Source organism: Malaclemys terrapin, chromosome 14, assembly GCF_027887155.1.
Source record: "Malaclemys terrapin pileata isolate rMalTer1 chromosome 14, rMalTer1.hap1, whole genome shotgun sequence".
Lineage (NCBI taxonomy): Eukaryota > Metazoa > Chordata > Testudines > Emydidae > Malaclemys > Malaclemys terrapin.
This window is the reverse complement of record NC_071518.1, coordinates 727,826-754,971: the sequence shown is the minus strand read 5'-3', so window position 1 is coordinate 754,971 and position 27,146 is coordinate 727,826. Positions and strand designations below refer to the sequence as shown.

At 54.3% G+C, this 27,146-nt stretch overlaps 1 protein-coding gene across 1 annotated transcript; it reads right to left on the bottom strand.

The window, feature by feature from the left end:
• Window positions 1–659: 659 nt before the first annotated feature.
• DHX38 (DEAH-box helicase 38) lies at window positions 660–27,146 on the bottom strand. Its single transcript, XM_054048898.1, has 27 exons — window positions 27,038–27,146; window positions 22,725–23,090; window positions 21,882–22,069; window positions 21,616–21,726; window positions 21,007–21,178; window positions 20,073–20,191; window positions 19,857–19,933; window positions 18,802–18,957; window positions 16,924–17,085; window positions 15,690–15,797; window positions 6,448–6,560; window positions 6,223–6,360; window positions 5,720–5,906; window positions 5,458–5,643; window positions 4,776–4,916; window positions 4,532–4,642; window positions 4,279–4,395; window positions 3,954–4,061; window positions 3,727–3,839; window positions 3,033–3,241; window positions 2,769–2,923; window positions 2,510–2,665; window positions 2,284–2,418; window positions 2,054–2,179; window positions 1,540–1,635; window positions 1,125–1,246; window positions 660–915 (listed from the first exon to the last, which is right to left on the bottom strand). Exons 2-27 carry the CDS (start codon window positions 23,045–23,047, stop codon window positions 831–833), a joined length of 3,714 nt encoding a protein of 1,237 aa, XP_053904873.1. The 5' UTR covers window positions 23,048–23,090; window positions 27,038–27,146; the 3' UTR covers window positions 660–830.

The window sequence follows — 27,146 nt, the reverse complement described above, 5'->3', positions numbered from 1 at the left end:
GCGATTGCGGTGGCCAAGGCCCTTGCTCTGACGCCAGGCCCCAGCGAGCAGCCGGGCCGAGCCAGCCCAGGGAGAGGATGCCGCACCGCAGGGAGCCCGGCATTTACCACTGCCTGCTGTCCTAGGAGGGCAGCGATCAAGCCAATGGGGGGCTCAAAGGTCAGCACATCCCCTTTCCCCACAGTGACAGCCGGGCTGCTGCCCTGTTCTCAGCCCAGGAAGGGCACCGCTACCTCAGCCTTAGTGGAAGCCGACAGCAACTGGCTGTGCTGGGCCCTGGACTGGGGCTGCAATCCACAAATCACTGGCTCTGGGAGGGAAAGGGACCAGAGTCGGGGGATGTGGCAGATGCAGGGCAGGGTTCTCCCCCAGCGTAGGTCATTCACCTCCCCGCGAGGCTGCAGGCAGGTGTGCACTGTCTACGCTGGCGGCGCGCTGGGAAACTTGCACCAGCCCCTCTCGTAGAGCCCTGTGACGCAGGGGCAGCTGATCCAGGCCAGAGCCGTGCCAGGCGCGTGGGAGCTGGGCCTCACACATCGGTGCCCAACAGCTTGGGGCTGCTTCACGCTCACACAGCCTTGGCTCCAGTCGTGTTCGCACCTGCAAGGGGCCCTGCCCCCGGCCCAGCTCCACGAAAGGCAGCAGGACAAAGCAAGGGCTGGAGGCCACCAACATTTATACAAATAAAATTATTTCTCCTCTGTAGCAAACAGTGCCAAGGTGTGTGCAGGTGGCAGGGCAGGGCAGGGCCCCAGCACCCCAGAGTCACATTTACACACAGTGGGGACAGCTCCCCGCAAGGAATCCATCAGCTCCAGGGAAGCGCCTGCTCACAGGCCGAAGCGGGCAGGAGTGCGGCGCGGCGTCATGGGCTCCCCCTGCTCCTTTCGCCCCGGAGTATAGATCTTCAAAGACCTGCGAGGGAGAGCAAGGGCCGTTAGCCACGGGGCCGGAGGGCCTAGAACCCTGCCGGCTAGGGCAGAAGCCCCAGTGCTAGACCTGCTCCCCGCCCCCCGGGCGCAACTCACAGCAGTCGTTATCCCCCTGCAGAAGAGAACATGCCACAGGCAGCCCCATGCCGCGGCCCTTTGGGGACAGCCCCTGCTGCCATGCCCAGCACCCACCTCACGCTGCCCAGGGGGTTGCGGCGCTCCTGCTCTTCCCGGCGTGCTCGCAGCTGCTCCTCAGCCAGAGCCATCTCCTCCTCCATGGCCGACACCTCCTCCTTGGCCCGACGGCGGTTCTCCTGCAGTGGCAGCAAGGGCAAGAGCTCTGAGTGCAGCGGCCGAGCGGCTCAGAGCTGGGAAGGGGAGAGGCCCATGGCATAGGCTGCAGCCTACATCCAATCCTGCCTAGCTGGGTGCCCTGCGCAGCTCCCCGGGCCTGCCGGTGCGTGGGCGTAGCTGGGCACAAAGCAGGCGGCATCAGCTTGGCTGTGGACAAAGCCCAGTCTCCATGGAGGTTGCCCCATGGGAAGTTCCCCCCACCCCCTTTGCAGAGCTATTGGCCTGCACCCCTGGCAGCTGGGAGAAGCCTTACCTGGCGCGACTTCCCTGCATGCTTGATGCTGTAGAACATGGGGCCCAGCTCCGCTAGCCACTCTCCATCCACGGACGTGACACACTGCATGTACTCCTGGGGGGAGAAAGGGCAAGGGCAAGGGCAGGCCACGGGTCCCACCCTCCCCTTCCCAGGCACCACTGCCACACGGCACTGCCTTCCTCCTGTGGCCCCAACAGCCCCCTCAGCCCAGCACTAACCCGCATGATGGAAGGTAGAGCTCCTGGGGAGGGCCAGGCCCCAACACACACACCCCCTCCCCCCCGAGAACATCCCGCCCACCAGCAGGGAGGGCACGGCCCCAACCCTCCCACCCCCACCTCACACACACAAACACACACACACCCCGAGAATATCCCGCCCACCAGCAGGGAGGGCACGGCCCCAAACCCCCCATCTGAGAACATCCCGCCCACCAGCAGGGAGGGCACGGCCCCAAACCCCCCCTCTGAGAACATCCCACCCACCAGCAGGGAGGGCTCGGCCCGCTCACCTTGGTGGTCATGACCAGCTCGTGATACACAATGTAGTCTGGAGTGTAGCCCATGCCAAAGAGAGAGCTGGTGGGGTGCAGGTGGCAGGGCATGCCAGTGCGGATGTTCACATACTCCCCGATGCCCTGTGGAAAGAGCCGGGTTAGCACAGCCCCGGGCAGCACCCCGCCCCTCCCGCGGCCTGCACCCTGCCCCTCCCGCGGCCTGCACCCTGCACGCCCGACTTCACCTTCAGCTTGGCAGCCTGGTGGAAGTAGGCGGCACAGATGCACTTCCTGACGATGTCCCAGTCTGAGCCGCAGGACGCCAGGCTCATGCGCTGCTGCACCATGATGTCCTTCAACTGGGCACGCACCTCCCGCACCTGCAACAGCACATGACTGTCAGAGGCCTGCCCCACTTCAGAGGCCCCACCCTCTGCCCCCTCCAGGCCCTGCCTCCCAGCACGGCCCCACCTTCCTCATGGCCTTGGCGTGGATGAAGTGCTGGTTACACCACAGCATGGAGTAGCTGTTGTTTTTCCACTGCAGGTAAACGTTCAGGTAGGTCAGGTGATCGCTCTCCGGCACAGCAAACTTCTCCCGCACCTGGTCGCTCTCTTCCTCCCGGCCCTAGGTGGGAGCAGGGGGTGCAGGGTTAGGGCTGGAGGGGAGGGGAGGGATGCCCCCCACCCCCCAGCCCGCACCCGAGGAGAGGAGGGGCAGCAGCACGCACCTTGGGCCGGTAGAAGATGGCAGGCACAGAGAGCATGGAGACGATGAGCAGGATCTCGGAGCTGCAGCCCATGTCACAGGAGACAATGAGCATCTTGGAGAGCGCCGGGTCCAGCGGGAACTCCACCATCAGGCGCCCCGTTGAGGTCAGGCCACCTGCCAGAGCAACACAGGAGCCGGTAGCAAGGCAAGCTCCCAGCACCCCCTACTCCCCCCTCCCCGAACCCCCCTCCCCGAATCCCCCAGCGCTCCCCTCCCTCCTTACCCGTGTTGTCCATGGCTCCCAAAATCCACAGCTGGTACATGGAGTTCAGCATGTTGTCCTCGGGGGGCGGGTCCATGAAGTGGAACTGCAGCAGGTCCTGCACGCCCAGAGACTTGAGCAGCAGCACCACGTTGGCCAGGTTGGTGCGCTGGATCTCGGGCACCGTGGTGGTCAGCAGCTCATTCTTGTAGGCACTCTGGGTGTAGAGCCTGGGGAACCGATGCCGTGAGCGCCATTCCCTCCTGCCCAGCCAGCCCCTCAGATAGCGCCGCTTCCTCCGAGCTCAGAGCCTCCTGCCCCACCACGGCGAGCGGGGAGTTCTCTAGAGCAGGGATCCCGGGCGCAGGAGCTGCAGCTCCAGCTTGCCCTGCTTTGGGGCAGGGAGTGGACCCTGCACACACCCCCAGCAACAGTGCAGGAGAGGCTGGGTGCACAAGGAGACGCCATCGCTGCAGCCGAGGGGGCCGAGGCACCTGGCTCTGCACCTGCTGCTCCCTGTGGTGCAGTCGGGACACCCCTGACATGGGAGCACCCCCTCCAAGGTGGGGCACTTTGGGGTGTGCACACAGTTCACACTCGCCTGAGCTCCAGGACCCTTCCCACAGAGCAGCTAGAGTCAAGCCAACTGAGGGGAAGCAGCTGCTGTGTCCACAGCTCAGCACCCAAGGGGTTAATGCTGCGGCGAGGCGCCTACCTGAAGCACTGACCTGGGCCCGTCCGGCCAGCGCGACCCGACCTCTGGTTGGCGTTGGCTTGGCTGATGGGGTAGATCTGCAGGGCGTCCATCCCTATGCGGGGGTTGAAGACCTGGCGGGGCAGGCAAGGAGCAGTCAGACAGGGTGGGAGGTGCCGGGCAGGGCCCAAAAGGTGGCTACCCAGCAGCTCCGGGGAGCAGGGATCCGCCACCGGCCCTCGCCTCACCTTCAGCTTGCAGTAGCCGGAGTCAATGACAAACATGATGCCGTCCACAGTCAGCGAGGTCTCCGCAATGTTGGTGGCGACGATGCATTTCCTGACACCGTCCGGAGCCTACAACACACCAGGTGTCAGCGCCCTGAGGGGCTGGCAGCCCCCCGCTCCCGACGGACAGTGCCCCCCAGGGATGCAGACAAGGAGTGCCAGGATCAGCGCCCCCCGGGGAGCGGTGGGTCCCTGGCTTTTACCTTCTGCCCAGTCAGACATCAGGTGCCCCCGCAGCAGGCCCAGCCGCTGCTCCCTCCCCCCAGCAGACCCTGCCAGGTGCTACCTTCTGGAAGATCTTGGCCTGCAGGTCAGAGGGCAGCTGAGAGTAGATGGGCAGCACAGCCAGAGCTGGGGCCTTTTCCAGTTCCTCCAGATGCTCCACGATCTGCTCCGAGGCCACCTGGGGACAGGGGGGAGTGAAAGCAAGAAAAGGCACAAGGGACCGGGGGGAGGGGGGAGGCCTAGTGCCGCCAGGTCCCGGGGAGGGATTGGGGGGGGGGGGGGGGGGGCTTGCGTTACAGGCACATTGAGGTCACCTCGATGTCCTCCTGGCCTGGCATGAAGATGAGGATGTCTCCAGGGGCTCCAGACAGATGCACCTGCAGGGCCTGCTTCACCGCAGCCTCCACGTAGTCCTCCTGCGGGGTCTGAAAGGCAGAGAGCAGTTCGAGTGGGGCCTAGCTGCCCACAGCCCAAATCCCCCCCATGCACAGGACCCATCACACAGCACATCCACCTCCGCCCCTGCGCGGCCAGCCCTGCCCAGACCCCCCTGGGCACCTTGCTGAACAGGACATCCACAGGGAAGGTGCGGCCAGGAATGTGGAAGATGGGAACGTTCCCAAAGAAGGAGGCAAACTTCTCTGCATCCATGGTGGCCGAGGTGACGATGAGCTTCAGGTCCGCGCGCCGCGCCACCACCTGGAGAGACAGACTGTAAGGGCAGCAGGAGACAGGGCCCAGGCAGGCACTGGGCTGAACGCACACGCGCACGCGCACGCACACGCGCACGCACACACACACACACACACAATGCAGCAGTTTCAGGACCCAGGCCACTCTTCCCCCCACCCCCGACACTGCGAGGGGGGCAGGGCCCAGGTCGCCACTCCCCCCACACACACACTGCAAGCGGGGCAGGGCCCAGGCAGGCACTGGGCTGACCATACCCCCCCAAACACCCAACACTGCGTGGGCAGCAGGGGGCAGGGCCCAGGCCACTCCTCCCCCCCACACACACACTGCGAGGGCAGCCGGAGGGCAGGGTACTGTACTGACTGCCTCCCCTCTCTGCGAGGGGCACGGCTCACTGCCCCTGCCCCAGAGCCTCCATCTCCCTACCCTTCCCTCCCCAAGTCCCAGCAGGGCATCCAATCCATGCTACCAGCAGCCAGGCTCTGGCCTGTGCCCTCTGCTGCCCCTACCCCATCCCATGGCCCGTCCCACCCTCGGGTGCACCAACCTCCCGCAGCAGGCCGAAGAGCACGTCCGTGTTGAGCGAGCGCTCATGTGCCTCGTCCATGATGATGGCGCTGTAATGGTCCAGGTCGGCCTCACGCAGGGACTCCCGCAGCAGAATCCCATCCGTCATGTACTTGATGACTGTGTTCTCTGACGTGCAGTCCTCAAAGCGGATGGCATAGCCCACCTGGAAAGCGGAGAAGTCAGCACCTGCACCTCGCCAGCAAGTCAGCAGGGCTACCCCAGGGCCTGGCCAGACTCACCTCTTCTCCCAGGCTCACGCCCATCTCCTCGCTGACCCGCTTGGCTACCGACATGGCAGCCACTCTGCGGGGCTGGGTGCAGCCGATCATGCCGTAGTCGGTGTAGCCATCCTCATGCAGGTACTGAGTCAGCTGGGTGGTCTTGCCACTTCCAGTCTCCCCCACCACAATGACAATGCTGTTATCCCTAGGGAAGAGCAGACAGGTCGCTCAGCAGCAGGCTTCAGTCCCTGCCCCAGCGCACGAGCTGTGCAGCCCGTTCCCGCAGCCAAGGGACCCCCCGGTGCAGAGACCTGCCTGGGGGGTGGGGGGAAAGCAGGGGAAGGCAGCAAGGTCCCCATCTCCTGATGCCTTCCAGTCAAGGCTGGAGGCCTCTCTGGAAGATGCTTCAGTCAGACAAGTTATTGGCTCCATCCAGGAGCCGTACAGGAGTCGACGGCCCATTCGGCTTCGCCTCTCTGCCTAAGAGAAGCTGCCCGGGAGGGAGGGGCTAGCAGCGGTACCTGATGATGGTGAGCAGCTCCTGCTGCACAGCAAAGATGGGCAGATACTGCCTCTGCTCCACAATCGACTTCTTCTTAGCAAACTCGCTGCTGGCCTCACTCTTCTCCTTCATGTGATCAGCAAACTTCTGCTCTGTCCTGGGGGGACACAGCAGCCCCTGAGTGCGTGACTCCATGGACCTTACCCGAGTCCCAGGCTCAGAACCCCACCAAGCAGACTCCTACCTGTAATCCACCTTGCCATCTTCTGTCAGAGTCTGGTCTGGCTCCTCCTCTTTCTTGATGCCCATAATGTCTCCCAGTTTGGTGCCAGCCAGCTCCCAGTGCTTGTGCTGAGCCTGAAAGGCAGAGAACAAAGTGCCAGCTCACCACCAGCAGTGCCAAGAGCAGAGGAAAAAAGAGCCCGACCCTCTGCAGTCACATCCCAGGTGGGACATTCATAGATGGCCAGAAGGGCCCATTGTGACCATCTAATCTGGAACCTCACCCACGACTCCTGCAGCATCAAGCTGGGTGAGCTAGAGCAGAACTGTTTTTAGACAGACACCAATCTTGATTTAAAGATTTCAAGCACTGGGGAATCCACCACATCCCTTGGAAAATTGTTCCTACAGTTAATTCCTCTCACTACTAACAATTCATGCCTTATTTCTAGACTGAATCTGTCCATCTTCATCTTCCAGCCACTAGATCTTGACTCAAACCCTCAACATCTCCTTCATGAACACAGAGTAACAATGGGATCCTCTCTAATTCACTCTAGAGGCCCAAAAAGCCACAATCAAGAGAAAGCTGCACTGGTTAAAAAAACAACCTAGCTTAGAGGGAAAGTGAATGCAGCTATGAAAAATAAATATTTTTTTATATACAGATATAAACAAATGGAAGAAAGAAGATGTTCAAAGAATGAAATTCAATAAGGTCAAATGCAAAGTACTCCACTCAGGAAGGAACAATCAGTTGCACACATACAAAATGGGAAATGACCGCGTAGGAAGGAGTACTGCGGAAAGGGATCTGGGGGTCATAGTGAATCACAAGCTAAATATGAGTCAACAGTGTAACACTGTTGCAAAACAACTAAAAGTGAACATCCTTCTGGGATGTATTATCAGGAGTGTTGTAAGCAAGACAGGAGAAGTAATTCTTCCACACTACTCCACGCTGATTAGGCCTCAACTGGAGTAGTGTGTCCTGTTCTGGGCGCCACATTTCAGGAAAGATATGGACAAATTGGAGAAAGTCCAGAGAAGAGCAACAGAGGGTCCTGTGGCACCTTTGAGACTAACAGAAGTACTGGGAGCATAAGCTTTCGTGGGTAAGAACCTCACTTCTTCAGATGCAAGTGAAGAAGTGAGGTTCTTACCCACGAAAGCTTATGCTCCCAATACTTCTGTTAGTCTCAAAGGTGCCACAGGACCCTCTGTTGCTTTTTACAGATTCAGACTAACACGGCTACCCCTCTGATAAAAATTATTAAAGGTCTTGAAAACATGACCTCTGAGGGAAGACTGAAAAAAACAGGTTTGTTTAGTCTGGAGAAGAGAAGACTGAGAGGAGACATGATAACAGTTTTCAAGTACATAAAAGGTTGTTACAAGGAGAAGGAGAAAAATTGTTCTTAACCTCTGAGGCTAGGGCAAGCAGCAATGGGCTTAACTTGCAGCAAGGGAGATTTAGTTTGGACATTAGGAAAAAGTTCCTAACTGTCAGGGTGGTTGAACACTGGAATAAATTGCCTAGGGAGATTGTGGAATCTCCATCATTGGGGATTTTTAAGAGCAGGTTGGACAAACACCTGTCAGGGATGGGCTAGATAATAACTTAGTCCTGCCATGAGTGCAAGGAACTGGACTACATGACCTCTTGATTCTATGAATATAAATCATAAGGTAGGAACTATAGAAAAATGGTAAGGGAAGCAAAAGGACACAAGGAGAATTCTAAGGCCAGCAGAGTTAAGGACAATAAGGAAGCCTTTTAAAGTAAATTAAGAACAAAAAAGATCCCAACAACACAGTCCATTACTGGATAGAAAAGGTAGTTTTGTTAACAATGCAGAAAAGGTAGACAAGTTCAATAAATATTGCTGTTCTATATTTAGGGAAAAAAACGACAATGTAGTCATGTCACCAGTCATATCATATGCTGATGCAACACTTTTCACTCCATTAGTAATATGGCAGATGTTAAACTGCACCTACTACAGTTAGGACATTTTACAATCAGCAGGTCCAGATAACTTGCAGGTCCAGAGTTTTAAAAGAGATGGTCACGGACCTGCTGGGCTGTTACTCTTGGAACACTGGGGAAGTTCCATAAGACTGGAAAAAAGCGTATATCGTGCCAATATTTAGAAAAGGTGAATAGGACGACCCGGGGAAAGATAGGCCTGTCAGCCTGACGTTGATCCTGGGCAAGATAATGTAGAAGCTGATATAGGACTCCATTAATAGAATTAAAGGAGAGTAATGCAATTAATGCCAATCAACCTGGGTTTGTGGGAAATAGATCCTGTCAAACTAACCTGATATCAAATTCATGAGATTACAAATTTGGTTGGAAACTGTGGTCTTGATGTATTATTCTTATTATTAGAATTTGCTGTCAGAGATGGTGACAACATCAGCCAATGATTTGCAGTGACAACTGAATAACGTAAGGGTGTTCCATGTCCCCACTTGATACATCTAGACAGACTTATGTGTAGTGCTGGGGAGGAGCCGGTGGTCATGGTACATGTAGGTACCAATGACATAGGGAGGGATAGGAGAGAGGTCCTGGAGGCCAAATTTAGGCTGCTAGGTAAGAGATTGAAGCCCAGGACCTCCACAGTAGCATTCTCTGAAATGCTTCCAGTTCCACGCGCAGGGCCAGTTAGACAGGCAGAACTGCAGGGTCTCAATACATGGATGAGTTGATGGTGTAGAGAGGAGGGGTTTAGATTTATTAGGAACTGGGGAAACTTTTGTGAAAGGGGGAGCCTATACAGGAACACCTAAACCAAAACGGAACCAGATTGCTGGCACTTAAAATTAAAAAGGTCGTAGAACAGTTTTTAAACTAAGGGCTGGGGGAAAGCGGACAGGTCCAGAGGAGCACATGGTTTGGACAGAGACATCCCTTGGGGAGGATCTACTGATGGAGATTGTCTATATCCTACTAAGGAGGAGAGGATGGAAGATGATAAAATACAGGTAGGATCTGATGAGAAACAGTCAAATGAAAAAAAGTCCCATTCAATTACATCACGTAATGGAGACAGCTAAAAAGTGACAAGTTTTAAAAGTGCTTCTATACCAATGCTAGAAGTCTAAATAATAAGATGGGTGAACTAGAGGGCCTCGTATTAAATGAGAACATTGAGAACCTCTTTTTGCGGATACAGACTAACACAGCTGCTACTCTGAAACCACTGATCGAATAGGCATCACAGAAACGTGGTGGAATGAGGATAATCAATGGGACACAGTAATACCAGGGTACAAAATATATCGGAAGGACAGAACAGTCATGCTGGCTGGGGAGTGGCACTATATGTGAAAGAAAGCATAAAATCAAATGAAGTAAAAATCTTAAATGAACCAGACTATACCATAGAATCTCTATAGATAGTAATTCCATGCTCGAATAATAAGAATATAGCAGTAGGGATATATTACCGACCGCCTGACCAAGATGGTTATAGTGACTGTGAGATGTTCAGTGAGATTAGAGGGGCTATAAAAATAAAAAACTCAATAAAGGGGGATTTCAACTATCCCCATATTGACTGGGTACATGTCACCTCAGGACGGGATGCAGAGATAAAGTTTCTTGACACTGTAAATGACTGCTTCTTGGAGCAGCTAGTCCTGGAACCCACCAGAGGAGAGGCAATTCTTGATTTACTCCTAAGTGGAGCACAGGATCTGGTCTAAGAGGTAAATATAGCTGAACCGCTCGGTAATAGTGAGCACAATATTATTAAATTTAACACCCCTGTGGTGGGGAAAACATCACAGGAGCCCAAAACTGTGGCATTTAATTTCAGAAAAGGGAACTACACAAAAATGAGGAAGTTAGTTAAACAGAACTTAAAAGGTACAGCACCAAAAGTGAAATCCCTGAAAGCTGCATGGAAACTTTTTAAAGACATCATAATAGAGGCTCAACTTAAATGTATCCCCCAAATTAAAAAACACAGTAAGAGAACCAAATAAGAGCCACCATGGCTAAAGAACAAAGTAAAAGGATGGGCGACAGGGGATGGATCACTTGATGATTCCCTGTTCTGTTCATTCCCTCTGGGGCACCTGGCATTGGCCACTGTCAGAAGACAGGATACTGGGCTAGAGGGACCTTTGGTCTGACCCAGTCTGGCCGCTCTTATGTTCATATGTTCACTACTGTTTGCACTGGTCATTGATTATGTCATGAGGAAAGTAACCGCAGAAAGAAACTGAAGAATTTTATGGACAAACAAAGCACCGTCCAGCTTTTGGCAGACACAGCAAAAACAAGTTGGTTTGTTCATCAACAAGAGGGAGACAAAGTACATAGCTATCAATGTCCCCAGAGTAACCATCAGAGCGGACAGAGCGAGATGTGCAATGATGCTGACGCATGCTAGCTGTCAAGCAGCGACTATCAAAAGTAGCAACAACTTTCATAACTCTAAAAAGATTTGGAAGAGCAGCTGATTGGTACTGACATAAAAATCTGAATTTTTAACACTGACATCATGTCTGTCCTCCTTTATGGAGCAGAGACAAGGCAATCTACAACAGAAATTGTTAAGATCATCTCATTCCAAAGGAAATGTCTGCAGAAGATCTTCAAAGACCATTGGAAAGAACTGCAAACCAGTCTAAAGCATCAAATATGCTAAGACGACGACGACGGAAATATTTAGGACACACTTTAACGATGCCACCAACATGACTTTCACCAAGTGATGATATGGAGAAAAAGACAGCGACCTATAGAAACATTACACAGAACACTGGAGAAAGGAGCAAAGTCCATAATTTCAGCTTGAACAGACTAGCACAAGGCTGAAATAAATGCCAGAACCTGGCAGACGCCCTACACAGCGGGAGGCCACAGAAAGAATACAGATTATTCTTAGACTTCTGTAAGGCATTTGACTGGGTCCTACACAACATTTTGATTAAAAAACTAATACACAGAATCACCATGGTACACATTAAATGGCTGAAACACTGGCTAAATGACAAGTCTCAAAATGTAACTGTAAACAGGAAAGCACTGAGTGGTTGCCTTTCTTGTGTGGTCCCATAGGGATCGGTTCTTGGCCCTACGCTATTTAACATCTTTAATCAAGGACCTACCTGGAAGAAAACAAACTCACTGGTAACATTTGCAGAGAACACAAAGATCTGGGGAGTGGTAAATAATGATGAGGACAAGTCACTAATACAGAGCACTCTCGACTGCTTGGTAAACGGCACAGCAAACAAAGTGTGTTTCAATACGCCCAACATACGGCAATCCACCTAGGAACACAGAACGCACTTACAGGAGGGGGGACTCTATCCTTGTTGCACTGACTCTGAAAAGGACTTGGGGTCATGGTGGATAACCTGCTGAATGAGCTCCCACTGTGACGCTGTGGCCAAAAGGGTTAATGTGATCCTGGGATGTATGAACGGGAATATTCAATAGAAGGGAGATTATATTACTTCTGTATTTGGCACTTCTGTGACCATTACTGAAATACTGTGTCCAGTTCTGGTGTCCACAGTTCAAGAAGGATGTTGATAAATTGGAGCGGATTCAGAGAAGCACAATGAGACTGATTAAAGGATTGGAAAACCTGCCTTACAGTGATAGATTCAAGGAGCTCCATCTAGCTTAACAGAGAGAAGTATAAAGAAGTGATTTGATCACATGGGGAAAAATATTTGATAACAGGCTCTTCAATCTTGCAGAGAAAGGTATAACATGATCCAATGGTCGGAAGTTGAAGCTAGACAAATTCAGACTGGAAGTAAGACATAAATTTTTTACCAGTGAGGATTAAAAAATGGAACAATTTATCAAGGGCTGTAGTGAATTCTACATCACTGGCAATTTTTAAATTAAGATTGGATGTTTTCCTAAAAGCTATGGTCTAGTTCTGCGGTTCTCAAACTGTGGGTCAGGACCCCAAAGTAGGTCACAACCCCATTTTAATAGGATCGCCAGGGCTGGCTTTAGACTTGCTGGGGCCCAGCGCCAAAGCCCAAGCCCCCCCACCAGGGCCAAAGCCCAAGCCTGAGGACTTCAGCCCTTGATGGAGGGGCTCAGGGTTACAGGCCCTTGGGCTATGGCTTTGCCCCCCAACACACACACCTGGGGTGGTGGGGCTTGGGCTCTGGCCCAGCTGCCCAGGGCAGGCTCAGGCTTTGGTTCCCCCTCCCGGGGTCACATAGTAATTTTTGTTGTCAGAAAGGGGTCGCGGTGCAATGAAGTTTAAGAATCCCTGATCTAGTTCAAAACAGAATTATTTCAAGGAAGTTCTACAGCTGGCGTTATACAGGACGGGAGGGATAGCTCAGTGGTTTGAGCATTGGCCCGCTAAACCCAGGGTTGTGAGTTCAATCCTTGAGGGGGCCATTTAGGGAACTGGGGTAAAAATCTGTCTGGGAATTGGTCCTGCTTTGAGCAGGGGGTTGGACTAGATACCTCCTGAGGTCCCTTCCAACCCTGACATTCTATGATTCTAGGAGGTCAGACTAAAATCACAGGGGTCCCTTCTGCCTTTAGAATCTATTAATGCAATTCCCATGGACACAGGGGTCTCCTTCGTTGCAGGGGGTGGGGGAGGAACCCAGCAACAGGAGGCTGAGTCCCCGCCAGCCTTTACCTTTTTATTTGCCCTACAACCCTGGTTCAACTCTCCTACTCATCAAAAGGATCATTCCCTTGATCTGGTCTCCAACAAGCACTGCTCTCTCTGGTTGTTGAGGTCCCCACTCTCTGACCCTCACCTGGTTTCTTCCCAGCATCACCCATCAGTCCCACCTCAGACTGTTACTCAGTCTTTCCATGATTTCCAGTCCATCAGCACTGACTTCTTGTCTGCTCTCAGCCCTCTCCTCCCTCTCTTCCATGGACATCCTTCCTGAGTGTCTCCACGATTCATTCTCCTCCTTTCTCAATTCTCTTGTCCCTCTCCCCAGTCACAAGATCTACCCTGCCACCTCCCAGCAATGGATCAGCCACAATGCCACTTCTGCCATTCTGACTCTCGTGCTGCAGGGCGTCTTGGGTGGAAATTCCATGGCTGGGCTGATTCCCTCCATTACAAATGCATAATCTCCTCCTTCCATTCTGCCATCTTCCTAGATGAACAACTCTACTTCTCCAGCTGAACTGAATCCCGCACCCACAATGCCAGCCGCCTTTTCACCACCTGACTTGCTCCTCAATTCCTCCTTCCATCCCCCTTTTCTCTCAAGAGAAAAACTGGCAAAATACAATATATGATCTTCCCCTCTTCAGCTAACCTTCCCTTCCCACTCCTCCCCCCATTCACAGACGCAGAAGTTTCTCAAGTTTCTCGTCTGCTCTCCTTCTCTAATTCTACTGACCCCGTCCCATCTCCCGATCTTCCTCGCACCCACTCTCCATCCTTTCCCTTATTCTTCTGCTTAACTTCTCGCTCTCCTCTGGCTCTTTCCCCCTTCCAACATAAGCACGCTGTAGTCACTTACATCTTAAAAACCCACCCTTTACCCCACGTCCCTTAACTCCAACCACCGCCTCATCTCCCTTTCCTCTCTAAGCTCATTGACCACGCTGTCTACAATCACTGTCTGGAGTTCCTCTCCTCCAATTCCATCCTAGATCCTCGACAACTCAGCTTCTGCCCTTTGCACGCCACTGAAACCCTCTCAGCAAAGTCTCTAATGACCTCTTCCTAAACAAATCTCAGAGCCAATCCTCCATCCTCATCCTCCTTGACCTGTCAGCTGCTGACACCATGCTCTTCTTGAAATCTTGTCCTCCATTGGCTCCCATGACTCTGTTCTCTCCTAGTTCTTTCCCTAACACTCTAACCACTCCATCAGCATGTTCTTCAGAGAATTCTCCTCATCCTGTCTCCAGCTTTCCATGGGGGTTCCATGAGGCTCTGTGGCCCCTTCTCCCCTCTCTGGGTATCTCATTTGCATCAACTATCATCTCTATGAGATGTCTCACAGAGCTACCTCTCAACCCCAGACCCATCTCTTTCTGTCCAGGCCAGTGGTTCCCAAACTTTAACAACCTGTGAACCCCCTTCACTAAAATGTCAAGTCTCGTGAACCCCCTCCTAAAAATGAATATTTCCAGAGATTTTCTCCTTTACCTGAGTATAAATTATAAAAGCAGTGATCTTGGAAATATAAAATTTGTTTTTATGACATGCTTATTACACACTATTTATTATTAATTATTATTTATCATTACATTATGAAGATACAAAACTCTTCCAAGATCTCATTTTCGTAGCTTGTATCACTTTGAATAAGCCTGTTGTAAGACAAGGCTCCTATGTTTCATCAAGGAGTGTCAGATGTGAAACAGCAGGAAGGGATTTAAGAAGCCAACTCAAAGAGTTCCTCCTACACAAGCATTCAGGTCTTGAGCAGTCCAGGCAAACAACGCACATTACAACAAAGCTTAAACTTGTTTTTCATAGTAATTTTAAAAACAATACTAGCTGCCTATTTATTTTTAAAAACAGCACAAGATATCCACCTCCCTTTCCATTTCTTATAAGGAGTCTTGAAGTTTAAATCTCCTCAGTATGATAGATGTGCTTGCTTTGATCTGCTTGAACCCCAGTTTGGGAACCACTGGTCCAGGCTAAAGTCTGGGCCTGTCTCGCTGACATCTCCTCATGGGTGTCTAGCTATCAGTTCAAGCTCTACACGGCTAAAACGGAGCTCCTACTACTGCCTTCTTTCTCAATCACTGTGAACAACACTACCATCCTGCCTGACATTCAGGCCTGTCACCTGGGAGTCATCTTCGACTTGTACCTCTCTCCAGGTCCTCACCTCTGGGCTATGTCTAAACGGTGCAGGTTCTCTTGGCATAAAATCTCTAACGTACAGCCCTTCTTATCCATCCACACAGCTGAAACTCTCGGCCTGGCTCTCCTCGTCGGGTGTCTTGATTGTATCTCGGGCCTTGACAAATGCAATCTTGCCCCCTCCTTTGTCATGATGCCTACAAATAACTGGACAGTGGCTAGGCTGCTGGTGTGCGGAGAGCAGAGCCTATCATGCAGACCAGCTGTCTCAGGGTTTCCTTGGATTCCCCCACTAGCCTGTTTATAGCCCATCGTTTGTCTCACATTCAGCTCGCTGGGGCAGGGACCATCTTTTGGTTCTGTGTTTGTGCAGCACCCAGCACAGTGGGGGTCTGGTCCAAGACTGGGGCTCCTAGGCACAGATCACTACCCCCAGGAGACAGCAGCCATGCCCGGCGCCTACCTTCTTGCGTTCCTTCTGTTCCCTGTGTTTGCGCACCAGCTGGCTGCCTTTGCGGGCGATGATCGCCAAATCCGAAGTGGCATCCTTGACCGGGATGACTGGCTCTGGCTGGAGGGGCAAGAGAGGGAGAGGTTCCAAATCAGTACTGACTGAGGCCTTGTCTACACTACAAAGTTTTGTCGGCAAAAGGCAGCTTTTGCCAACAAAACAGGGGAGGTGTACGCACCACAAAGCTACTTTTGGTGGCAAAACTCCGCTCTTTTGTGACAAAAGAGAACCACAACCAGAGGCATAAAGTTCTTGCTCAAACTTAAAGGGACAAAGCATCAGTATAGACACTGCTGTTTGTTTTGTCAACATAACTGGCTTCCACCAGTATCCCCAAATGCCTGTTTTGATCCCTGCCGCCTGCAGGCATGCGCCCCTCCCCTTTCAAAGCTCTGGGAAGTATCTGACAGCCCAGCTATTTGGGGAACAAAAAGCAAATCATTAGCGTGGAATGCTCCTGTTCCGCCCTGCACTTGGGGGACAGACAGCTTTGAGATTCCTCAGCATGGAGAGCTCACAGAGCTGCTCAGGATGCTGCGGGAGAACTGGGAGGGAATCACGGGCAGGCAGAGTTGGCTGCTTTAGGAGATGTTTCAGAGTAGCAGCCGTGTTAGTCTGTATCCGCAAAAAGAAGAACAGGAGTACTTGTGGCACCTTAGAGACTAACAAATTTATTAGAGCATAAGCTTTCGTGGACTACAGCCCACTTCTTCGGATGCTTTAGGAGAGACTCCTGTGCTGAGCAGAGGGGGCTGACCCCCTCCCCCCCTCGGCATAGGTCGCTCAGCCTGCTGTCTCCCCCGCCCCAGACACACCACTCTCCTCTCCTTCCCCAACATGCTTCAGTTGAAAAAGCGGCTGACAATCTAGTAGGATGCCCCTGGAAGGATGGGATTGAGAAACCTGCATCATGTGACAATGTACCTAATGCATGAGGCATTGCAAACCCTTCCCAAAGCACCCCGCAGCCAGCTGCACCATGGGATTGCTACCACAGTGCACGGCTGTGTGTCCATGAAAGAGCTGTTAGTGTGTCTGCGCTCTGCTGACACAAGGAGCTAGTGTGGACATACAACAGCAGTTTTACTTAAAGAGGCATAACTTTTGCAGACAAAACTTTGTAGTGTAGACAAGGCCTGAGCTTCCTTGCAGTGGCCCAGTGGCTCTCCCCCAGCAGAGCCCCTACCTGCTTGGTGAAGACGATCCTCCCATCCAAGAATGGGGGCACCAAGTTGTGCACCAGCAGGTGCACTTTGGCTGCGTTATCTTCCTCAAAGTCCTCATCCACCTCTAGCCGATGGACCACCCCGCTTGTCAACATGCGATTGGTCTCCCAGCGCTCATTGTCCTGAAGGAGAACCACAGGCAGCAGCGTCACAGACCCCACTCCTGCTTGTGAGGAGGGCGCAATACCCTAGCTTCCCTCATCAGCTGCCACACTCACAGATGGAGAAGAGATTCCTCACATCTAAGCTGCAGGGAAGCACAATAGGGCATCCCCCATACTCACCTACAAAGAGCACTTGTATAGCTATCCTACTGTCAGAGAGTCACAGAGGAGCTCCAGGACAGTAAGATAGTGATGTGGAGGGGCTGCAGGGCCAGCCATTGGTCTGGGCATAGTGAACTTTAGGCTGATGACAGATACGAGTACCCGGTGAGCTGGGGACATGGGGCTCAGCCAGGCCAGTTGCCTTGGGAGAAACGCTAGCAGAGACTCCCCGGGAAGAGGGTTGTGGGATGGAAACCAGGTCCGACTGCCATGCAACCCATATACAAAGAGTGGCTTTGGGGCTGCATATGCAAAGGTCTCTGGCCCACAAACAGAGAGGGGAGCGCCCCCTTCAGGTAGGGCTAGAAAGATGGCACTGGCAATGCAGTGTTCAGATCTGGTCACCACACTAACAGCAAGCTGGATCCCATTCAAAGGACAAGCCACAGAAGTGACGGAGAAGCTGGCAGGCTGATTGGAGGGAAGATTAGCAGCACTCCATCTGCCCTGCCCAGCTGAGAGATCACTAAGGAGGAGATAATGGCGTCAGTGCGCACAGCACAAGGGAGAGGCGATAACCAGGGGCCCCATGGGGAGGGGGAAGCCAGAGGCTGGGGTAACATTACAGTTGTTGTGAGGATACCACTGGCTACCAGGGAGGCAGGCTGGGCTGTAGAACTGATGCCCTGGGAGGAGGCCCTCATCACTGGGTGCTGTATGACAGGCATACTACCTCTGGATCACTCCAAAGCTCAGGACGTTGCAGGGAGTCTGGATACACCACTAGCCAGTGTGCTGAGGCAGCATCCGGGTGTTACTCCCGGGAGAATTCAGCACCCCTGGATGGGCGCAGAATTCATGTCCCGCACAGATTTCTTTGCTTCCCCGCAGAAAAATGACGGAGGTGAGAGATCACGCTGCAACCCTCCCCCAGGGAGCGATCTCTGCGGCAGGTCCTGCTCTTGTGCTGTGTCAGGATTCAGTGCAGCCTCACTGCCGAGTGCTTGTCCCAGAGGGGCAAAGGGGGGCTGCAAGGTGATCTCCCACCTCTGTGCAGCCAGTCGCCCGTGCTCCCCACTGCCAACTGGAGCCTCCACATTTATTTTTTGACAAAATTTGCAGAATTTTAAAATATTGTGCACAGAATTTTTAATTTTTTGCCACAGAATTCCCTCCGGAGTTGGGTGTGCTTGCAGTGGGCAGGGGACCCATCACTCTAGTTCTAACCCCAACCTCCAAGTGACAGTACCTAGGGGCCCTCCACACCATGTACATCTGGAGCACTGGGACACCCAGACTCAGGGCAGGGCCACAGCTCCCACTGTCCATCCCCACACCGGGGGGTGGAGGTGGGGACAACACCAAAGCGATGGGGCATGGCTCCCCAAAGCCAGAAGCTTCTTTCTTGTCCCTCACCCATGCTAGGCCATCCCAAAGTCACCTTCTATTCCCTCCACCCTCCTGATCTGCAGGACCTGTCGTCCCCACGCCTCACCCCCCAGTAATATGGGAATCCCGAGACGGAAAGTTCCCTGAACGTTCAGAGTGGCCTGGCCCCCCTTGCGCTCTTACCTCATTGATCTGCCTCCGCTGTGCAGAGATGCGCTTCTGCTTCTGCTTGTGCAAGTGCTGCTCCCGCTTCTTCACATACTCCTCAGACGAGTAGGCCAAGGGGTTGTGGAACTCGTCGTAACCCTCATCCATCATGTACCAGTCCCGGTCAGCTTGCTGAAAGACGGGGGCAGGCATGGAGGTGGGAAGGAGAGAGATGGGGAAGGCAGGGTGAGAATGGCCAGAGACAGAGGGCTCGGGAGGGCTGTGCACTCAGCCTGCTACCACAGTCCCAGAGGGGAACTGCCCTGACATTCAGGACCTGCTCGGAGGAGGGGCTGCCCCAAGCTAACACTAGCTGGGGGGCTTTGTCTGCAATGGAGCGCAGCCATACTCAGTCTCACCACTTGGGGGAGCCAACAGCTCAGAACAGGATCCAGAAAAGTGTTCGGGCAGCATTTTGGGAACTGAGCGTCCAATCTCCACAAACGGACCCCCTGCATCCATGGGCTCCCACACTGAGCCTCACCCTCCAGCCCCCAACACAGGGACCCTGCACTGAGCCCACCAACCCCCAAGGGATCCCATCCCTTAGCCCATAATGGGTCTCCCTCCTCCCCGACCCCACACACACAGGGACCCTGCCCCATCACCAAAGCATCCATGTACAGCAACCCCAGACCAACCGCCCACATCCTGCTGAGCCTCCTCCCCCAGACCCACTGGGGCCCTACAGACCCCGACGCAGTTCTGTCTGCCTTGGTGCGCCTCAGACCCAGGCTGGGTGCGTTCTGCTCCGCCGGCCTCATCCCAACAAGTCAAGGTCCAGAAGACCCCTCCTGCCATTTCCGCAGGGCGGAGTAGGAGAGAGGGCTTGGGGAAAGGGGTCGAATGGGGGCAGGGGCGGAGCGGGGGCCTGGCCGGGGTATGGGGCTTGCCACTGGATCCAGCGCCACATGCAGCATGCAGCTGCCTAGGGCACCTCAAAATCTGGTTCCCCTTAATTACATGGTGCCCTACGCAGCTGCATATTCTGCGTATGCCTAAGGACGGCCCTGCGCCCAAGAGGCTCTTACCCGTTGGTCGTCCTCCCACTGCTGCCGCTCCTCCTCTGTCTCAAAGGAAATACCCTCTTCTGCATCTTCACGCCTCCCTGGAGAAAGGAACAACCTGGTCAGTGCAGGCCCTCACCAGCCCTCGCCCCCTGCTTCTCAGCCAGGAGGAAGCCAGCCCCTGTGTTATTCTCAGTGATGGAGAAGGGGCTAGGCAGTCTGGTCTCAAATCTGCCTCACCTTTGCCCCTGGAAAGCCGTGGCGTGGCGCCCAGGTGCCTCCGGTCATCAGCCCATTCATTGTATTTGTAGGAAGGGGTGGGCAATGGTGTCTCATCCGGGTACTTGTTCTTCACTGACCTGCAAAGACAGCAGCAGGACAGGAATGACTGACCAGCCTCATGGATCCGCTGGAGGGGAGCTGCAACCTACAACTCACCAGCGACATACCACCCCAGTGTTCCCTCTCATTTTTTACGTCCACGTGCGGAATGAATTTTGATATGTGCACCAATATGGAGGTGATGTGTGACACATAACAAAATTCATGTGGTGGGGTGGGGCCGAGGGGTTCAGAGTGTGGGAGGGGGCCAGGGCTGGGGCAGAGGGTTAGGATGAGGGGTCTGGCTTTGGGTGAAGGATCTGGGGTGGGGCTGGGGATAAGGGGTTCGGGAGGGGGCTCAGGGCTGGGGCAGAGGGTTGATGTGCAGGGGTGTGTGGACTCTGGGGTGGGGCCAGAGATGAGGGGGTTGGGGTGCAGGCTGCCCCGGGGCTGCGGTGTGGAGAGAGGACTCCTCCCAGCCCTCTCTCACCGCAGCAGCTCCGGGACGGGGGAGAAGCATCTCTCCCTGGCCATGGCAGTTCGGGTGGGACTGGGCCGGGGGAAGGGCTCCTCTCCCCCGGCTGCGGCAAGTCCAGGGACGGTCCACACTGAGGCCGGCGAGGAGGGGCGCCTCTCCCCGCCGTGGCAGCTCGGTGCCAGATCCGGTGGGGGGAGGCGCCTCTCCCCGCTGCAGCCCTGAGCCCCTGCGCAGGGCTTAATAGGCAGCTGCGTGGCCACGCAGCCGCAGAGCTTAGAGGCAACTTAGACCGCCACCCTTGCAGCATTACCAGGGAGCGCAGCCCCCTCCAGCTACCCCTCAGCCCCGCTAGACCCCGCCCCTCCACCCCACTACCTGTCCCGGTCCCTCCTGTCTGCATCACGAGCGGAGGATGCTCGATGGCTGCGGTCGCGCTCGGAGTCCCTATAGGAAGGCGTCGGGGAGGGCGACTCCCACTGCGAGCGCCGGGAGCTGCCATAGCCGCTGTCCTCTTCCTCCCAGCTCGAGCGAGATGGCGTGGCTGCATCTGGGGAAAGGAAACTGGGATTGAGGTCTCCTGCTGAGCCAGCCTAGGCCCCTGCCCAGCTGCAGCCAAGGCCTGGGACCTTCCAACAGGGAGCAGAGCAAGGGGGCCCACTTACACATCTACAGACTCACCCTGGGCTTTCTATGGGCCGACCCAGATCGTCTAAGGAGACATGCCCCCAGGGGAATAGCTGCCATAGCTCCCCATACCAGCCACACAGACCTGCTCCCGGGGGACAGGCACAGGCTCAAAGATCACCCCAGTCCCACTCCCAGGGAAGGTTGTAGATATGAGGCAGTTCACTAGTCCTGCGTCTCTTCAGCCGGGGACTTTCACTCAGCTCTCCCCTTGGGAAGGATCCAGAGCCCCTCAAGAGGAGTGCAGGCCTCCCGCCAGCTCCTGTGGAAGAGCACTGGAGGAAGGGCAGCTGCTCCTACCCTTAGGTCGGTGTCTGGGGCTCTCTGGTTCGCCCCTCCTGCTGCTGCCCCTCTCTGACGAGCCATCCTTCTCTGACCGGCTGCTGCTATGACGGCTCCTGTCCCGCTCCTCTGCAAACAGAGTACCAGGTCAGACCTCCAGGGTGGGAACAGCCTCCAGAGCCCACCACATCCCAGATTCAGGACCATGCCCTGGGATTCGGAGCAGCCAAAGCCAGGGTCCCAGAGCCTGTGTTAGCAACCACGAAGGTCTCCAGGACAGTTACCTCGGTCCCGTTTGCGGTCGTGGTCCCGCTCTCTATTGCGCCCCCGCTTGTGCTCCTTCTCCTCCTTGGAAGAAGCGTAGACGCCGTGCTCTCGCCGTTCCCGCTCCCGCTGCCGGCTGCGCTCCCAGAACTCCTCGCTGACGCCCCCTGTGTGGGATGGCGTCTCCACGTGGGCAGAGCGGTAATGCCTGAGGGGCAAAGGGCAGTTCGACAGGGTCAGGAACGTGCTGTGACTCTGCCTGCAGCCCCCACTACTCCCTGACACGTCACACGTGAGCCTGGCAAGGAGTGTGCAACTGGAACCTGTGCCAAGGAGCTGAGCCTGGCAGCCTGCCTGCAAGTTCCCCTTGCTCCTGTTCCTACCCTCCACCCCAAGGCGACAGCACAAGCCTCAGTAGCTGAGACAAAAGGCTACCAAGAGCCAGGAGGAAACACTCCCACCCCCAAAAGCAAGGGGGCTGGGACAAGGTCTTGCCCAAGGAACACCTGGCTCCTTCTCCGAGATATGTATGTGGCAACCAGACTTGTCTCCACCCAAGGCCCTTCACCCGGGGAAGCCTCCAGACCTCATCCCCATGCATGAGCCCTCACTCTGACTAGCAGAGTTCAGCCCTCCAACAGCTCCCAGCTCAGAGAAATCCTCAGTCTCTCCTCTCCCCAGGCACTTGGGGCCCACAGTTTCCGTCCTATGTGCCCTGGATCCAGAACAACTAGCTCCATGAATCAGCCCAGTTGCCTTCAGGCACTCACTCCAAGGCCCTTCCTGAAAATGAGGACACGGCAGCCACCCAAGGGATGGACGAGGCCCTAAACTCCCCTCACACCAAGTGTCAGGGCCTTCACCTGTCCTGCCGGCTGCTCCTGCTGGCCCTGTCGCTCCCCTCCTCCTCAGAGCCTCCCAAGTCATCTTTGGCCTCCTCCCAGTCTTTGTAGGAGGAGACTTTGGACTTCTTCTTGTCCTCTGCGTCTTCCTTCTCCTCTCGCTCCCGGCGTTTCTGTGCGGCCAGCAAGTCCAACCCCAGCAGTGAGGTGCGGGGGGCTGGAGCTTTGAAGACATGCTGCTCGCTGCAGGCACTTTTCTTCTTGATGATCAAGCCTCCAACCTGTGTCTCCAGATCAGCTCCTTCCAGCCGGTGCATCGAAGTGTCCTCAGGGACATCCTCCATCGCTAGGATCTTGTGGCCCAAGCTGTCTCTTCCCTGGGGCTCTCTGAAAGGAAACAATCAGGCACTGGTATGAGGAGACAAGGTTGTTGAGACTCATGGGGTTGGGCTTCTGATTAACCAACAAGAGCAGAGGAAGGGGGCATACATGGGGCCCCCTGCACTACTCTTCCCCCAAAACAGCAAGCCTCTCACTTCCCCAGGAGACATGAGGGAGGAGCTCAGAGTTCCAATTTCCCTTGAAGGGAAGAAGAATCAATCATTTCTGGATCAGTGCTGAAGAAGTTCAAAGCCCCAAGACACTACACTGGGAACGTTTACACTGTCAGGCTGACACTTAGGAGCCAGGTCTCCTTTCAAAAGCCAAATCCCCAGAGAGTTCATCTCAGCAATAGATCACCTCATGGGTAAAAGCCCTTTTGACTACTAGAAAAAAGGCCCCTCCCACATTCTTAGAAAAAAACATCAGCCTTCCCCATCCTGCTCCACATCCTTTCTAAGCTTGATGTCTGGATAACCTGACCTCCTTCTGGCATCCTAAAACATTCTCTGTACAAAACAATCCTTTAGGAACACAAGGCTGGCCCATCTAGTCCAGGCTCCTGTCTCAGACATGGCCTGTGCCACCAGCAGCTTCAGAGAAAAGGTGCACGAAACGTTGAGCGTGTAGTTATGGAATAACTTGCCCATCAGAAAAACCCCATAAATTAGACAGGTGCTTTATGCCCTAAAAGAGAAGGAATTGTACCCCTCTTTTTATCCTAATGCAAAACTGGATATTCTCATTCATGATACAGATGCCAGTCCTTTATTGAACGCTACCAAAATACTGGCCTTGGTGATATCTTGTGGCCATGAGTTCCAGAAGCTAATTATACATAGGCTAAAGCATATTTCCTTTGATCAGTTTTAAACGTGCAATGTCACTGCACATGCCTCGCTCTTGTACTGTGAGGGATAAAGAACAGTGCTCGTTTGGCATGCTCCGTTCAAAACCTCTGCCTGCCCCTGCCCCAGATGCAGCACAAATCTCCCCACACAGCACCCTGGCCCCAGTGAACAAGAGGTTCGTGGGGCCCAGCTGGACCCACTCACTGCCCACCACCCTAGCCTTACTGCTCTGCCCAGCCCAAGCTATTGGCTCAGTGTCTTGAGCCCACAAGCTCAGCCCAGGCCCCCACCTCACTCCCAGGCTTGGCTCTCCTGGGCACAAGCAACACCCTGAGGGACCCTCAGGCCCCTGTGATACAGCAAACAGGCAAAAGCTTCACTGATCTTTATAAGCAACTCCTGTTTCAGACCTAACAAACTCACTACAACTAATACAGAGACAAGTGGGTGAGGTAATATCTGATTGGACCAACTTCTGCTGGTGAGAGACAAGCTTTCTAGACACAGAGAGCTTCTTCATGTCTGGGAAAGGTGCTCAGAGTGTCACAGATTGTTTAACATAAGTAGTTAACACATGGTAAAAGACCATTCAAGGGGAAGTGGCCCATTAACATGGCCCATTGCAGTAACAGGACCCCAAAAAAGGGGGTGGAGGTGTTAGCGGGTTACAAACTGTTGTAATACGCCATAAAGCCAGGATCTTATATTAAGACCCTGATTTTTGATGTCATGCAGTTATGAATTTAAGCCCCAGGCTCGTCTTTTGAAGGCATTGTGCAGGTTTCCTTTGAGGATTAGGACTGAGAGGTAAGATATGGAGCGACTGTTTTGTGAAACATGCTCTCCCATGATCGGTATTGCTGGTTTTGTCTGTTATTTTTCTGTGAGTTCATTCGAGAGCATGGTGATTGCCTTGCTTCACCCACATAGTTTTTCTTGGGGCATTTGGTACCCCATATGTCGGGGCAAGCATGTGTAGGACCATGGCTCTTGGAAGGTGTGTTGTGAGTGGTACTGATGTCTGCAGGTTTTGCATGTGCTGTTGTGGCAGGGTCTGATGCCACTCTGAGGGTATGTCTTCCCCAGCGGCTGTGTAGTTGCAGCACCTCCACGAGGGGAGCAGTTCCCAGCGCTGGTGCACTGTCTACATTGCCACTTTACAGTGCTGAAACTTGCAGCGCTCAGGGGTGTATTTTTTCACACCCCCAAACAAGAAAGTTGCAGCACTGTAAAGTGTAGACAAGGCCTTAGTTGGTGTGTCTGTGGGGAGCCGACTGATGATGAGCTTCATGAGATTGGGGGTTGTTTGAAGGCCAGAAGAGGGGGCTCCTGGGTTACTGCAAAGGTGTTAACAGGCCACTTCGCTTAGAATGGTCTCATACAACGTAACTATTTATGCTAGCTGTACACTCAGGGTACGTCTTTACTAGCAATGTTGAAGCGCTGCCGCGGTAACGTAACGGGGCTGTGTACACTGCCACGTTACAGCGCTGAAACTTGCAGTGCTCCGGGGGGTGTTTTTCACACCCTCGAGCGAGAAAGTTGCAGCGCTGTAAAGTGGCAGTGTAGACAAGGCCTCAGAGTACCCTTCCCAGACCTGAAGAGCTCTATGTAGCTCAAAAGCTGGTCTTTCTCACCAACAAAAGTTGGTCTGATAAAAGATATTACCTCACCCTCCTTGTCTCTCCCATATCCTGGGACCAACACAGCTAGCTACAATAACACAGCGTACACCAATTACACACTTTCAAGGTATTAATTTATTGATAATCACTTAGGCTATGTTAACACTAGAGAGTTACAGTGGCACAGCTCTCCTGTCGACATAATTAACCCCCCCCCCCCAGGAGCGGCTGTGCACACTAGCACTTATGCTGGTGTAATTTATGTCACCCATGGGGTGGCATATTCACACCCCTGAGCAACATACATTTTGCTGTAAGTGGTAGTGTAGACATAGCCTAAGACATGCATCTATGTGTAACAGTTAAGGAATAATGTAGCATTATTGAAAACTTCACCCTATGGTCTTGGAGTAAAAGACAGTCACCAGGAAATCTTATGCCTCAGTGATGGCCCACTAATGTAATGCAAGGTTCAGCTGCCCTCACTTGCCCCATCCCATATCAGTCAATGGTAGGGTGACCAGACAGCAAGTGTAAAAAATCGGGACGGGGGTGGGGGGTAATAGGTGCCTATTCAAGACAAAGCCCCCAAAATCGGGACTGTCCCTATAAAATCAGGACATCTGGTCACCCTAGTCAATGGAAAACCAAAGATAACAGAAAACCATCAAAACCACTTGAAGGTAAAAAGCAACATTATAACGAAGGACCACCCTCTCTATGAATAGAGAAACCACAGTCTGGAGGCATTCTTCTTGACTGGGAGTGTTTCATGGAAGATTGCATCCCTGTTCTCACGAGGCCAGCCAGCCCTGCAACAAACCAATCTCTGGGGGGAACCCACTTCATTAGAGAAGAAAGGTAAGTACTGTATTGGCTCTAGCTTGCAGGTTATGGCTTTGTTTCGTAGGGCCGTTTCCATTGCTCTCTTGTTCTTAGCAGAATCTCTACGCGTCCTCGAATAAACCTATTTTTGTTTTATGATAAGTCCTCTCAAGTGCTGGCTGATTTACAGTGGGACTAGCAAGGGGCTCGGCTCCCGGGGGGCTCACTGCTCCTGGGGGGGCAGGGCAGGGGGCTCCCGGAGGGGCGGGGCAGGGGGGCTCCCGGAGGGGCGGGGCAGGGGGCCCCTGGGGGGGCGGGGCAGGGGGGCTCCCGGAGGGGCGGGGCTGGGGGGCTCACTGCTCCTGGGGAGGGGCTCACTGCTACCGGGGGGGCGGGACGGGGGGGCTCGGCTCCCGGAAAGCTCGGCTGGGGTCTCCCGCGGGCTCGGCTGGGGGCGCTGAGCGACTCCAGGACGCGGCGCCCCGCGGCTAACCGGCCAGGCGCCAGGGCTGCCCGGGGCGAGCGGCTGACACCCCGCCAAGCCCCGCCCGCCCGAGGCGGGGGTGACGGGGCGACTCACGGCCCCCCCGGCCTGGTCCCGCCCCCGGCCTCGGGCCTCCCCTCCCCCGGCGGGTCCCCTCGGGCCTCTCACCTCGCGGCCCCCCCAGCCCCGCCGCGCGCCTCCTCGACGCCCGTTCTGCAGCCGCCTCAGCGCTCACTGAGCGCCGCCATTCCCGTCCCACAATGCGCCGCGACAGCAG